At 39.4% G+C, this 14,016-nt stretch overlaps 1 protein-coding gene across 1 annotated transcript in view; it reads right to left on the bottom strand.

Annotated features, from left to right (window-relative positions):
- JAKMIP1 (janus kinase and microtubule interacting protein 1) overlaps positions 1–14,016 on the bottom strand; it is a 165,222-nt gene that overhangs the window by 136,934 nt on the left and 14,272 nt on the right. The window contains exon 2 of the mRNA XM_074991717.1: positions 4,168–4,446. Within this exon, the coding sequence (XP_074847818.1) occupies positions 4,168–4,296 (129 nt within the window). The 5' untranslated portion in view covers positions 4,297–4,446. The remainder of the gene's footprint in view (positions 1–4,167; positions 4,447–14,016) is intronic.

Raw genomic sequence — 14,016 nt, 5'->3', positions numbered from 1 at the left:
ATACCTCATTAAGATATCATATGTGTACATGTACCTACCTAAACAGAGAGGCAGCATGTTTGAGAGATTTAAATTATGTCAATTAAACCAAAAGAGTTTGCTTCCTTAGTCAGCACTGATGATGATATTGTCCCCTCAGCTAATCTTCCAAAATAAGTACTGATGCCAAGAGGTGTATTGCCAGAGCCCATGACAGCAAGGTACACTGAGCTACAGACCCTTCCTTCTCCCCAGCCCCTGACACCATGTGGGTCCCAAAGAGTTTATCTGTGGAAATTTCATACTGTCAGTCCTCATGGGAGGTCATTGAGCTCTATATCAAGTACCTGTCTCTGTGTTCAGAGCTGCTAGCTGCTGCTAGCTTTGATGCCACTGAATGATCTGTGTTCCAGATGCCATCAAAATGTTTCTTGAAAAGTTCCAATGCTTTCCCTTTCACTTCTGTGTCAGTAAAGCCATTACGCATTCATTTAGGTCCTTTGGGGACAATGCTTCCTGATTCCTGAAACTGTTTATTTTTCTATTGAATTATAGTTCATTTTCACATTATTCAGTTTGAATTAATGCATAAAAAGAATTATTCCCACAGGGCTTGAATGTATTCAACTTTTGATACAAAACTTTCCCTTACTTTACACATGCTACCTCAGTGAGTCCCAAGAGTGCTGCAAAATTTCCTGCAGTATTCTTGACCAGCTCAGAAACAGCACAAATTTCTACTTGATCCTATATTATGGAGGGCTCAAAGGCACAGCACATCAGTCACACCCACTTCTCTCTAGGTGAAATCCTAGTCCCATTAATGTTGGTAGGACCACGATTTAGTCTTCTGTCTCAAGTCTTATCCCTATACTCTGACAACAAGAAACAACTAGAATGACCTAATCTTTTCAGATTTACTGTTTCCTATTGACCACTTATATCTAACTTTTACTTCTCCATTAAACACATTGATTATGTAGCTCCCCTCCTTGACTACCTTCATGGTGAAAGAATGTGGTTTAACAGCAAGTATAGGACATGAAGTGTGGATGGCATCTCCTGCACTGTAAGGCAGGGATGAGCAACCTTTTTAAGCCAGCCACCACTTTTTGTCCCTGCAACTAGCAGCCTCCATCCCCCAACCCCCACAACCTGTCTAATGTAATCCAAACAGACATGAAAAAAACCCTTTTGGTATGTGTAAGTCTGTAGAAAGTAAAAACTTTATTAATCAGTATATAAATGTGAATACACATTCATAAATAAAGTGATCTAGTTCAACACTTCAAGTGAGACAGATGAGCCTGAGACCCAGCAGCCAGTTGTGCTCTGCTCCTCTTATGAAATTTCATGGCCCCCATTTTACACACCCCTGATATAGGGGATACAGGTGCTGCTGTGCAATTGATCTGGCTGTGTTAAAGTAGTGCCGGATTTCATAGCAAATGCAGTTTGCCTTCTTTCATCGAGGTATCCCTGTCAAACACAGACTTTCCACCATGGCAACCGTGGATGGCAACGGGCCAGCTGGGAGAATATAAAGTTAAGGTAGCTTCCAAAGCAGATGGTCTCTAATAGCAGAATAATGCAGCAGTCAATGGCATTTGTTGCCTGCATATATGATTTATTTTAAGAAAGAAAATGAAGCAAAATAGCTGAGAATTAAAAAAAAAAACTATAAGTAATTGTTCAGGTTAAGTTGATAAACTGCTCAAATTTAAACTCAGAATTGTCATTTGAAACACAGTGGCACTGAGGTTCTATAAAAGAATAGCAGTGCTAAAGCACAATTGTCTGTCTCTCCTTGGGTTTACAGGGCCTGAATGGCTGGCAAGTTTCCTAACCTGTTGACTAAGGAGCACAGAGGGCTTTACACCACCCCCAGCATCATAGTTTATTCATATTATCTGTGGGGGAGGGGAAAACAGAGAGGAACAACAGTAACATTGGCTGCACTGTTCACACACCAATTTTGCTGACTAATCCATGAGAAGCATTAAGAAGGGATCCAGCTGCAGCTCACAAATGCCACCGATTAAAATTAAACTCTAAATAGGAATGTGCAGGGAGGAGTAAAAATGACTATGTGCAAGTTGGTTTTTCATAACTTTCTGTTCTGCAAAATATTTGAACATTTTCAACCCAACTTGGAATGAAAAAAATAATGTCAATATTAAATTCTGAGTATTCACTAGCACTATATTGATTGTATTATGGCAACTGAATACGAATTTGTTAAAAGGAAAAAGAATCTGAGTTTTCCTCTTTAACATTTTATTTGAATTAACTATATAAAATAAGAAGATTAATATTATTGATCTTGTTAAGAAGATTTTGCTGTCCAAGGCTCAGCACTATTACCCTCTCAGAAGGTTACAGAGGGCACCAAAGAGGAAGCAGAGCACAAGATCGGCTGATAGCCTAATGAAGGACCACAATTCCAAAGATAAGCAGTTCGGTAGCACCTTAAAGACTAACAATTTTATTTATTAGGTAATTAGCTTTTGTGGGTAAGACCCACTTCATCAGATGAAGTTAGTGTTTAAGGTGCTACAGGATTGCTTGTGTTCTGTGAAACTACACACTAGCCAGGCTACCTCTCTGAGACTAACTGCAAAGGTCGTAAGGAAGATTCTGCTGTTAGAGTGAAGAACTGTAGTTAAATGCAAAGACCAAGCAAGGGGGTGTGTGTGTAAAGGTTACATTTGAGACCATTTTTATATATTATAAATGGCAGTTACACAGAAATCCAAAATATTTTCCTTCTAGTTCAAAGTCTATATTAAAATACGATCATGGAAAGAAAGAAGCAGAGCTACATGGAAGTGTCAGTGAGTGGTGGGGTTAGAGGTCTGCTGTGACTACAGGTCTCTGAATCCATGTGCAAATGGGTGTCCGTGAAATCTTTTACTCATCTATGTGAAAAATTCATCTGAGAGATCAGAATTTATACTTTACATGACTATTTCACTTATATTTATTCTTGCTATGGAATACATATAACATTTCAGAGACTACCTTAGAAAAATACTTTTAGTGGATTTAACAATCTATAAAGTTCTGTGTGTTTTGTGGCAGTCTAGAGCATCAATAGTGCTCAACGAATTAATAATAGGACTACTGGTCCATTCATACCCCTGAGATGCTGCAAGAAAATAAAATTATACATACTAACAGCTGTCTCAATATATATAATTGATGAAAGAACAAAAATCTCCTGGGTATGTTACTGATTATTCACCTATCTGGAGCAATTACACTGTAAAGAGCAACGTTTAGAAGGCTGTTTCATATGCAAATAGCCAATACACATGTAAGCTAATGGGGTCAAATCAGAACTGCATCAGTGATTTCCACAGTCAGTCTGCTTTCTGCCTATGCACTTAGGTGGAATGTTTCGAATGTGACTTAGGAGTTGATCTGTTCCTTCAATTCCTTTCACAGCTGCAAATGCTAAACTCTGATACAAACATCCAGATCATACAATGTATTTCTTTAATTCACATTTTGTTAATACCTCTGGGTCTAGCAGCATTGCAATTACAACAACTATATATTTTATCCTGGGGCTTAAGAGAGATCTCCAATATCTTACACATTTCAAAGACAACTTCCCCACCTTTGACATTCAGAGAAAGGGCACCCATCCCACCTAATTTACTTCTTCCACAGGTCTTATTAAGGACATGTGACTCACTTCCCCCCGCCCTTTTTTTCTCCCCCTCTCCCCCCCGTTTCCCCCACTATATAAATGCTGGATTCCTATTATCCACTCCAAATTTGATGAAATGGGTGTTACCCACAAAAGCTCATTATCCAATAAATAGCATTGTTAGTCTTTAAGGTGCTACAGGACGGCTTGTTTTTTGTGAAGCTACAGACTAACATGGTTACCCCTCTGAGACCATTTACCTCTGACAGGTTATTATAAAAAGTTTTAAGCAAGGCTGGACCTTGTACCATCACATTTCACTCCATGCTTCCTTGCTCTGTAATACTTTGCTCTTTATGCCATTCTGTCTACGGTGCTTCAGCCAGTGCTCGGTCCATGTGACAGTGCACAAATCCAAGCCAATTTCAATTAATTCTGAAAACACATTCTGAGAGACATTGGTCCCAAATGCTCTGTGGGTTCATAACCTCACATACCGCTTCAAAGTATTTGCAGAGCGTGCAGAATCATACCTTGTTTTTCTCTTGCTGGAATTCTATCTGGATATTGGTCAGTTTAATCCGTAGTTCCTCATTAGCAGCCTGAACAGCTTCTATCTCCATGTCAGGCCTCTCTCCCTTGGCACGGCTTTTCTTGGACATAGTTATTTTTGAAGTTCACAATAAAAATCCCTCACTACTCACTGGGCCAATAGCCAAGCAGCCCTCAGTGCTTCACATTAACAAATCATGTAGTCTTTATTATAGTCCTTCACATCACATTTTTTCATTATGGCTGATTTCTCTCATATCCTGAAAGAAACAGAAGAAATAGGTCTATTAGACTGCAACTCAGATATCAACAGACAAAATAAATGTCATGGATTATAAAATAAATTGTGTCACTTAAAGCTATCACATAAAAAACTTCAAACATTTACAGTTCTTTTTTCTGGCATATCCAAAAAAGTTACAGCAAACTGTACTTTTACAGAGGAAAACAAAGACCAGAAAAGTAAAAGCTGCCTGTATGTAACTTTTCTGCTACACAACACCTCCTCATCTAAATGGGAACCCACTCCAACTCTATTTCCCAGAAATTCATTTCGTTCTTGTCATGTTCAAAAGTACATAATTACAAAAACATGAATCATATCTTATTTGGGGCCTGATGCTGAGAGAGGCTGAATATTCACAACTGACATTGGACCTGATCTTGTGTTAACTGAAGCCTGTGGGAGTTTGCCATGGACTGCAGTAGGAGACATCACATTTATTTAATGTTGTAAAGAGAACAGGAAATTGTTCAAAATTAACAAAGTTTCATTACAACCTCTTGCCTTAATGAAGTCAGAATCTAAGTTACCTTTAATTATTAACACCACAAATAATTCTGTAATTATAATATTATAAGGTGGTATATGCTGCACAAAACTGCATGAAATCTGAAAATAACGTCCAAACATACTAAACTCTTTTAACTCCGGGTTTATTGCCAAGCCTATGTCCAGATAAAGTGTATATTTAATCAGATTTATGTTATATCCAAAGTCTGTATCAATACCATACAGAGAACTGTTATGGGCTATTTTTATGAATAGAGGCGTACCAAGTAAGCATGAAATTAAAGTTTAGTTTGCACACTGGTAAGTCATAGAAGCTAAATCTGATTTTCCCTCCTAAGTAACTATGGAACACCAAGCTATCCACAAATCACAGAAGCCTCATTTCTCATGTACGTAAACAGAGCCATAGGAGTGAAGAGGCTTGGACAAAGTCACACCTCTCTGCTCAGATCATAACAAACAAGGAACAGGACCCTGGAGACCTCATGCCCAGGAGCCTGATTTAATTACTGTGCTAGACAACATTCCCAGTGAGTATTTGATTCAGTTGGCTATTACGATCCTGTATAAATCGACTGGTATTTTTTTAATTGACTGGTATTAAAAAAATGATTGTTTGGTTTTATGGTATTTCCCTTATCTCTTTCAAACTATAAAATCTCACTGTGACAGAGCAGTCTGCCCCTTAAAAGTACTAGAACTTAGCTGACAATCCGCTACCCCGCCACAGCATAAAACATAGCCATTTATGAATATAAGAGTTCCACTGCAAGGAGGAAGGGAGGTATGGAGAGAGAGGAAATAGTCTTGGAGTGAGTGATGTTTGACAATGTATCTTTAAAGGCTAAGAAGCCTTGCAGACAAGGCAGGGCAAGGCTCCCTTTTCACACAAACATCTGGTTATGGGGACTGGCATACATCCAACCTAGTCCCTCATAAAAGGGCAGACAGCAGCAGAAGGCAGCTACCCAACTCTCTGAGCCTGTGAACTATGTGCAACAGTTCAGAGAGAAGCTGGCTAAGGTCCTGTGCTGGGCTAAATTACATCCCAGATGCAGCACCACTGGACAATCCTGGCCTAAGGAGAGTTACCAACTGCCTGAATTTCCAGCCCCACCAAACAAGTGGAATCTCCTGCAATAAAGGGGGGAGGAGGAGAGGGAGGGAGAGAGAGAGAGAGAGAGATTGAGAGAGAGACTGAGAAGTAACTGAAGGGACTGGGAACATGGCACAGGTGGAACACTGGAGGCCAGAATTAACTTTTACTTACTTGGGATTTTTGTTACCTGGTCCATTTTAGTCAATTTCACAGTCATAGGATTTTGAAAATCCTAGGCTGCGTCTACACGTGCACGCTACTTCAAAGTAGCGGCGCCAACTTCGAAATAGCGCCCATCACGACTACACGTGTTGGGCGCTATTTCGAAGTTGAAATCGACGTTAGGCAGCGAGACGTCGAAGTCGCTAACCCCATGAGGGGATGGGAATAGCGCCCTACTTCAAAGTTGAACGTCGAAGTAGGGCACATGTAGACGATCCGCGTCCCGCAACATCGAAATAGTGGGGTCCGCCATGGCAGCCATCAGCTGAGGGGTTGAGAGACACTCTCTCCAGCCCCTGCGAGCTCTATGGTCAGCGTGTGCAGCAGCCCTTAGCCCAGGGCTTCTGGCTGCTGCTGCTGCAGCTGGGGATCCATGCTGCATGCACAGGGTCTGCAACCAGTTGTCGGCTCTGTGGATCTTGTGTTGTTTAGTGCAACTGTGTCTGGGAGGGGCCCTTTAAGGGAGCAGCTTGCTGTTGAGTCCGCCCTGTGACCCTGGCTGCAGCTGTTCCTGGCACCCTTATTTCGATGTGTGCTACTTTGGTGTGTAGACGTTCCCTCGCAGCGCCTATTTCGATGTGGTGCTGCCCAACGTCGAAGTTGAACATCAACGTTGCCAGCCCTGGAGGACGTGTAGACGTTATTCATCAAAATAGACTATTTCGATGTCGCTACATCGAAATAAGCTATTTCGATGTAGCGTGCACGTGTAGACGTAGCCCTAGTCACTCCTCCTCAGAACTCCACACAGTTACCCATGGGCTCACCCATGAGGTGGAGGTGAACATGGACACCAATTAGTGTCAGATTCCATGCGGGGAGAGCAAATCTCATAGACCATGAAGCATGTTTAATGTCCACGAATCTGGTAGGACCACGTGTATGAGGTTTTACAATAAACCAGTCCCACAGAGGGTATAAATGAGTCAGGGGGACCTGAAATGGAGTTAGTTATTAAGGTTCCTGAGATGGACAACTGAGTTCTGCTGGATGCCTGGCCAGTAGTCACTGCTCTCTGGAAGCACAGAAGTAAGGATGGCAATACCACAATGCCCCCTACAATAACCTTTTGGCCTCCCACAACCGTTTTTTGGAATTGGAACCACGTATTTCGGAAATGATGGTTTCCCCTGTGAAAGCTGGTCTCCTCTGCAAGAGTATGGGGTGAAAGTACATAACAAGACCAGATTTCATAGGGGAGACCAAATCGCATAGTCCATGAAGTGAGTTTAATGCCCGTGAATCTGGTAGGGCCCTGTGTATGAGGTTTTATAATAAACTAGTCCCACAGAGGGTATAATTGAGTACAAGGACCTGAGTTAGTTATAAGGTTCCTGAGATGGGTAACACAGAGGGAGCATCTGGAATGTCCTATTTAGCCATAAAAGGGTGCTGGAAGGCAGTCACACCCTGTGACGTTGATCATCTAATTATTCCATACAGTTAAACATATACTATGATTTTATGTAAAGTCAGTCATAAAGCAGGTGTTCCAACTTGCTTGAAGTATTGCAGCAATTCCAGAGGATAAATTCAAATGCAAGGCCAAAAAAACAAAACAAAACAAAACAAAACAAAAACAACCTCTAAATAACATGAATCCTTCATAGAACAGGTGGCTCTTAATGCCTTTTTTGCCTCTATTATTAAAGGAGAAGAATGGCTTGATTGTGTATACAGCATAGTTCATTAGCTTCTAGATTACAGATGACTTGTAATCAAAATGCTGCCTCTGCTACCCCTTAGGTCTGTGGGAAACCACATTTAATAAGAACACGCATATTGGGTCAGACCAAACATCCATGTAGCTAAGTATCCTGTCTTCAAACAATGGCCAATGCTGGGTGTCCTAAAGGTAATGAACAGACGTAAGCCATCCCCTGTTGCCCATTCCCAGTTTCTGAAAAGCACAGGCTAGGGACACTATCCCTCTCCACCACGGTTAACAGTCATTGATGGAGCTATCCTCCATGAATTAATCTAGCTCATTTCAGAACTCTGTTAATGTCTTGACATTCACATTATTCTCTGATAAAGAGTTCTACAGGTTGACTATGTGTTACGTGAAGAAGTGCTTCCTTTTGTTTGTTTTAAACTTAATGCCTATTAATTTCATTTGGTAACCCTTAGTTATTGTGTTATAAGAAGAAAATAACACTTCCTTATCTACTTTTTCTTTCCCAGTAGTGATTTTATAGACATCTATCATGCCCCTCCTCAATCATCTCTTTTCCAAACTTTAAAGTCAAATTCTTTTTAATCTCTGCCCATATAGAAGCCTTTTCCATATCCTCATTTTTTGTTGCCTTTTTCTAAATCATATCCAATTCCCGTGCATCTTTTTTGAGATGGGCAGACCACATCTGCACCCAGTTTTCAAGATGTGGGCATACCTTGAATTTATATAGAAGTAATATGATATTTTCTGTCTTATTATCTATATCCTTCTTAATAATTTCCAGCATTCTGTTATCTTTTTTGACTGCTGCTGTACATTGAGAGGATGTTTTCAGAGAACTATCCACAATGATATTTAATATGTGGAATTGGAATTTTGTTTTCCAGTGTAAATTATTTTTCATTTATCAGTACTGAATTTCATTTGCCATTTTGTTGCCAAGTTTTGAATAAGACTGCTCCCACTACAAATTGTGGGGGACACCTCTCTCCATTTTGACAGCTGGCCTGTTATGCTTATCCTTTGTTTCCCATCTTTGAACCAGTTACCAATCCATGAGAGGAATTTCCCTCTTATCCCATGACAGCTTAATTTGCTCAAGAGCCTTTGGTGAAGGACACTATCAAAAGCTTTCTGAGTAGTCTATCTGAGTAGTCTATCTCTACTGACTCCCTCTAAGAATTCTAGAAGAGGTTCAACTGAAATGAGGCTGTAATTAGAAGTATACTGTGTCATGATCAAAGCTTCAAACAGTATGAATTCTTTCTAAACTTGAAAGCAGACTGAATTCAATGTGAACTTAGCCTAAGTGAAATCCATTTCACCCTGGCTTATTGGGATTGTTAGAAATCTTTCCTCTCATATGATCTTTCTAAAAAATGTGACCATGTTTAAATAACCACAGAATCACAGAATAAGAGCAAGAACACCTGAGTTAGATATTTTGGTATATACATTTAGAAATGGAATTTATTCTTCTATTGCATAAGACAAAAATCACTGAAATAGCCTTAAATAGTGAGAGAGGCATCAGACACCAACAGGCGCTGAGCCCACAGTTATTGATTATGATGACGATGACGATACAGGAAATTTGGAGGAAAAAAAAGAAGTCAAAGTGATATTGATGCTGTACTGGAAAATTACAACATACCTTGGAGTCAGTAACTTTATATTATCCCTGAACTCAAACTGAGCCAGAGCCATTCCATAAAGACCAATCTTTTCAATATGGGTACTTAAAGCTAGACACTTCAATCCACATGTATGCATGAAAGAGGTAGACTGATATATAGGGCTGCTGAACATGACTCATGTAGAATTCCCCCAGGCTCCCAGAGGAAGAATTACACCCTTATTCACCAGCCCTATACCCAGTGTAGATACTTAACATGCCACTCACCCTCTGCTTCCTCCATCAGCCAGGGTGTATTGAGCAAAGCAGTACTGGTAACCCCCAGTGTGGAAACAATGATGAGTCATGGCCTTCCCCCTCTCCCAGAATAATGAGATTAGGGGGACACAATTTTTAGAAAATGCCTCTTGGGTTTTCTCTTGATTTTTGAGACTCTCTCATAGACTTGGATCACATGTTCAAACTTCTCTGGGTCATCACAAGAGCTAGACTGAAATGAAAGCCGACATCATCATCATCTAATCACTGGACTACAGGATTTAAAAAAAAAATCACTGTAGTTAGTTGCATTGAGGAAATGAAGAGGGCTCCCATTCCACACCTCTCCCCCACCCCTTCTCTGGCCCCATTCTCACAGAAAATACTTACAGGCTGCTCTCAACTGCAATTCTGTACCTGGCAGCCACATGCAGGTAGGCCATGCAAGGATGGAGTGCACATAACTCCCCACATGTGTCTTGTGCAGCTCCATTAGGACCAGCGATGGTCTAGTCCCAAGCTGGGCATACTTCCCACAGCTATCAGTTCTCCTGATCCAGGACATCAGACAATGCAGTCAGACTGTGAACAATAGGACAGTGACAGAAAAAGAAGGAATACTGCACAGTCTGGCAAAATTTGATTCTCTCTACCCAGAAGCGTCACAACTCCTCATTTAATAACTTACAAGGTGCAACTTGACACATGGACACATGGCATCAAAAAAAAAAAGAACCACCTGAAGTGTAATCCCACAGTCCATTATAACAGAAAACTTCCAGTGACTTTGGTGAAAGTTGTGTTAGCATGTGTATGTGTGTGAATGTATGATGACCTTGGCAATACTCGAAAACGAATCGCTTTTAGCAAAAATGGAGGAAGATGATGTGGGGAAAAGGTAAATTTTAAACCACTCCTTTTCCCCTCTTCCAAATCCCAATAATGAAAAATGTTCCTTACCAACCATAGTCTATGGATTCTCAGTCTCTTAATTCCCTCTGCAGTGCAGTAACTATCACACTTCCATATGAAACAAAATGTAAGGACGATTTTTAAAAAAAAAATCTTACAAAATGCTCTAAGATTCCACTGGTGACTTAATTTTTTGGGTGGGGAGGAAATGGGAAACATGTATGTGGCCAGCAAATCTTGCCTAACTGATTTATTTTACAGTAACTGCAAGGAAAAGATTGTGTCCAATTTCCATGCCATTCCAGTGACGTTAGTGATGGGAAATCCATTAAACAGTGATGTCAGGAAACCTGATTGGTTGAATAATATCAATTAATAGTTCTAATTTCTCTTCCTCCTATTTATCTTTTTGTGGTTTCAAGGAGTCACTCTGTCATCATGAGAAGTCATTCCCTGCTTCAGAACAATCACTGAACTGCTAAATAGATAATTCTAGACTTTTCTTCCTAAAAACAAAATGAGAAATTGCTATCTAATGTGCCCAGCAATTTATAGATGTTAAATTTTAATGAAACATTTCAGCAACTTGCTAATAATCAATCAATTTCCTGGTAAGTGCTGTAGCTTTATAAATGTGTTGTACCTTTATAAATACTCTAGAATATGCAAGTTACAAAAGAAAAAAAATCAATTTTCCTCCTAGGACGTGTGAAAAAACCTAGGACTACATTTGCTTAGAAGTCACAAAAGCATGATTTTTACTGTGTCTTCTGTAAAAGTAATTTATTTTTAATAAATCCAGAATTCTGTAAAGTCATTCTCTGCTGAACACATACTATTTACAGAGAGAGACGTAACTTTAGGTTACATGACTCATATGCTTTCAGAATAGGAAACAGTGTGACTGGCCCATTATTTTATGCCAACATGCAGACTTTACTCAGCACATCCAGGCAAAATTTAGAATTTCAGCCCTGATTTCAAAATAAAGTAACATTACTCAGATTCAATTTGATTTCTAGCAGGTAAATTGTTAATTAGTCACCATGACTGAAATATTAGAACAGAGATGCAGAAAATGTGTGGGAAAGAAATCATGTCAGTTAAAAAGAATCTTCCCACATATCAGGCAAAAAACAATTGCTTTTCTGTTTGGTTTATGACTAAACTGACAGGCAAAAATTCTGATTCCATTTAAAAAATCATGTCTCTTTTTACAAGGATTTTTCCTGTGCAGAATGATTTCTTCTTCTACCTTCAAGCCAAGGATTACAAACAACACACTACATGCAGTACAGACTCATTTTTATGATTTAGTGAATCATAAGAACAGAAAGTGAAGAAGCCATAGTGAAACTAACCTATCCACCAAGATCAGCTTGTTTCTGTTACTGCTTTATTTATCCAGTTGTACCTCAAAATTTTATAACTGATTTTCAAAATTTGGATTTTTATAAAGAAATGTGTTATTTGCTTATATTTAGTAAGATCAAGATATTGTTCTTAAAAATAGACACTTACTTTGGCAAAACTGCCCTATGTATTTCAGCAGTGTAGGGTTGATGTATAATCACATTAAAACCAATTTTATAGACCAAATTTCCACGGCTGCATAGTCTCAGGCACTCTGCATATGGCGTCCCTTTTATGAGCAGGGAATTTTGCGCAAAAGTAAGTGCAATTAACATAGCTTGGCAAAGATTTGTAAAGTAATAAGGAATTTTATGATACTTTATTAACACAATAGTCTTGACTAGTATATGCCAATTTCATACAGATAATAATTACAAGGCTTAAATTAAAAGGTCTTCCACTTTCTAGCACACAAACCTGAATTAATGTTTTAAGTGCAAAAAGTAGTACAGATGTGCTATGAAGGAAGGTAGGCTCCACTTAAGTAAAGCATTGAACTACATACTCACTTTTAAACAGTTAAAAGCTTGAGTGCTTTTCTGAAGAGAGATTAACTTAAAGCGTGTGCTAAAATGTTTTGCCAGATTGCAGCCTTAACACATTACAGGATGAAAAGTAGTATAGAAAATATCTAACAAGCATTATTGAATAGTATCGGAGGGGTAGCCGTGTTAGTCTGGATCTGTAACAGCAACAAAGGGTCCTGTGGCACCTTATAGACTAACAGAAAAGTTTTGAGCATGAGCTTTCGTGAGCAGAGGGAATTAAGAGACTGAGAATCCATAGACTATGGTTGGTAAGGAACATTTTTCATTATTGGGATTTGGAAGAGGGGAAAAGGAGTGGTTTAAAATTTACCTTTTCCCCACATCATCTTCCTCCATTTTTGCTAAAAGCGATTCGTTTTCGAGTATTGCCAAGGTCATCATACATTCACACACATACACATGCTCAAAACTTTTCTGTAAGTCTATAAGGTGCCACAGGACCCTTCACTGCTGTTAAGTATTATTGAAGACATCAGATTACTTTCCCTAAATGCATGGGAGAGCTCAGTGAAACTCTAAAGCCTTTCCAATAGAGCTTGGTCCAACTACAGACAAGATCTGGTCTCAGATACTACTTAAAACATTCAATTAGAGTCAATCTGCCTGCAACTTTCTGAGTCTATGAGTGAATTGCAAGAGGATTCCAGCAATTTTCCAAGCAGAGATTTTGTTCCTTGCAACAGTTTTTTCCATTTCAGCTGAAGAACTTGCAGGTCTCTTTCTGTTTGTAGCACTTACAATATATAAGGCGGCAGGAATAAGAGATTGCAACCCAACCATCTGTCACAACATCAATTACACTAACAATGAGAGAAGATAACCAGCCAAGGAATTCACTTGTAGCATATAATTTAGGTTCATGGGAATTTAATTTCACACTAACACAAGCCAGGACATAGCACCATATTATGACTGCATAGAACTGAGGGAGACATAAAAATTGATCATCTCTCTCCAACAGTGTATTCACAGGTCTGTTTATAAATACATTCTGAAGTACTTGATTGATGAGTATTTCAGATTTCAATTCTGAACCAAGGCTAGGACTCTGTTTTGTTTTAGTTGTACCTTCTTGTGTTAAAGGTTCTCTTCAAATATCTTAGCAGTTAGAGCAGCCACAGTAGAAGTTAAGACTGTATAGAAGTTCCCATTCTAACCACTCTACAGCCATTCATCTCTTTCAGAAAGACACAAGACTGGACTTGTCCTTGCTTGGTCTTCCCAAGGTGTGCAGAAGGAGAAATTCCGCTCCCTTCACTCCTGCAGGCCTG

This window comes from Carettochelys insculpta, chromosome 4 (genome assembly GCF_033958435.1).
Source record: "Carettochelys insculpta isolate YL-2023 chromosome 4, ASM3395843v1, whole genome shotgun sequence".
Lineage (NCBI taxonomy): Eukaryota > Metazoa > Chordata > Testudines > Carettochelyidae > Carettochelys > Carettochelys insculpta.
The sequence above is the reverse complement of the archived record's forward strand: the minus strand, read 5'-3'. Positions and strand labels throughout refer to the sequence as shown.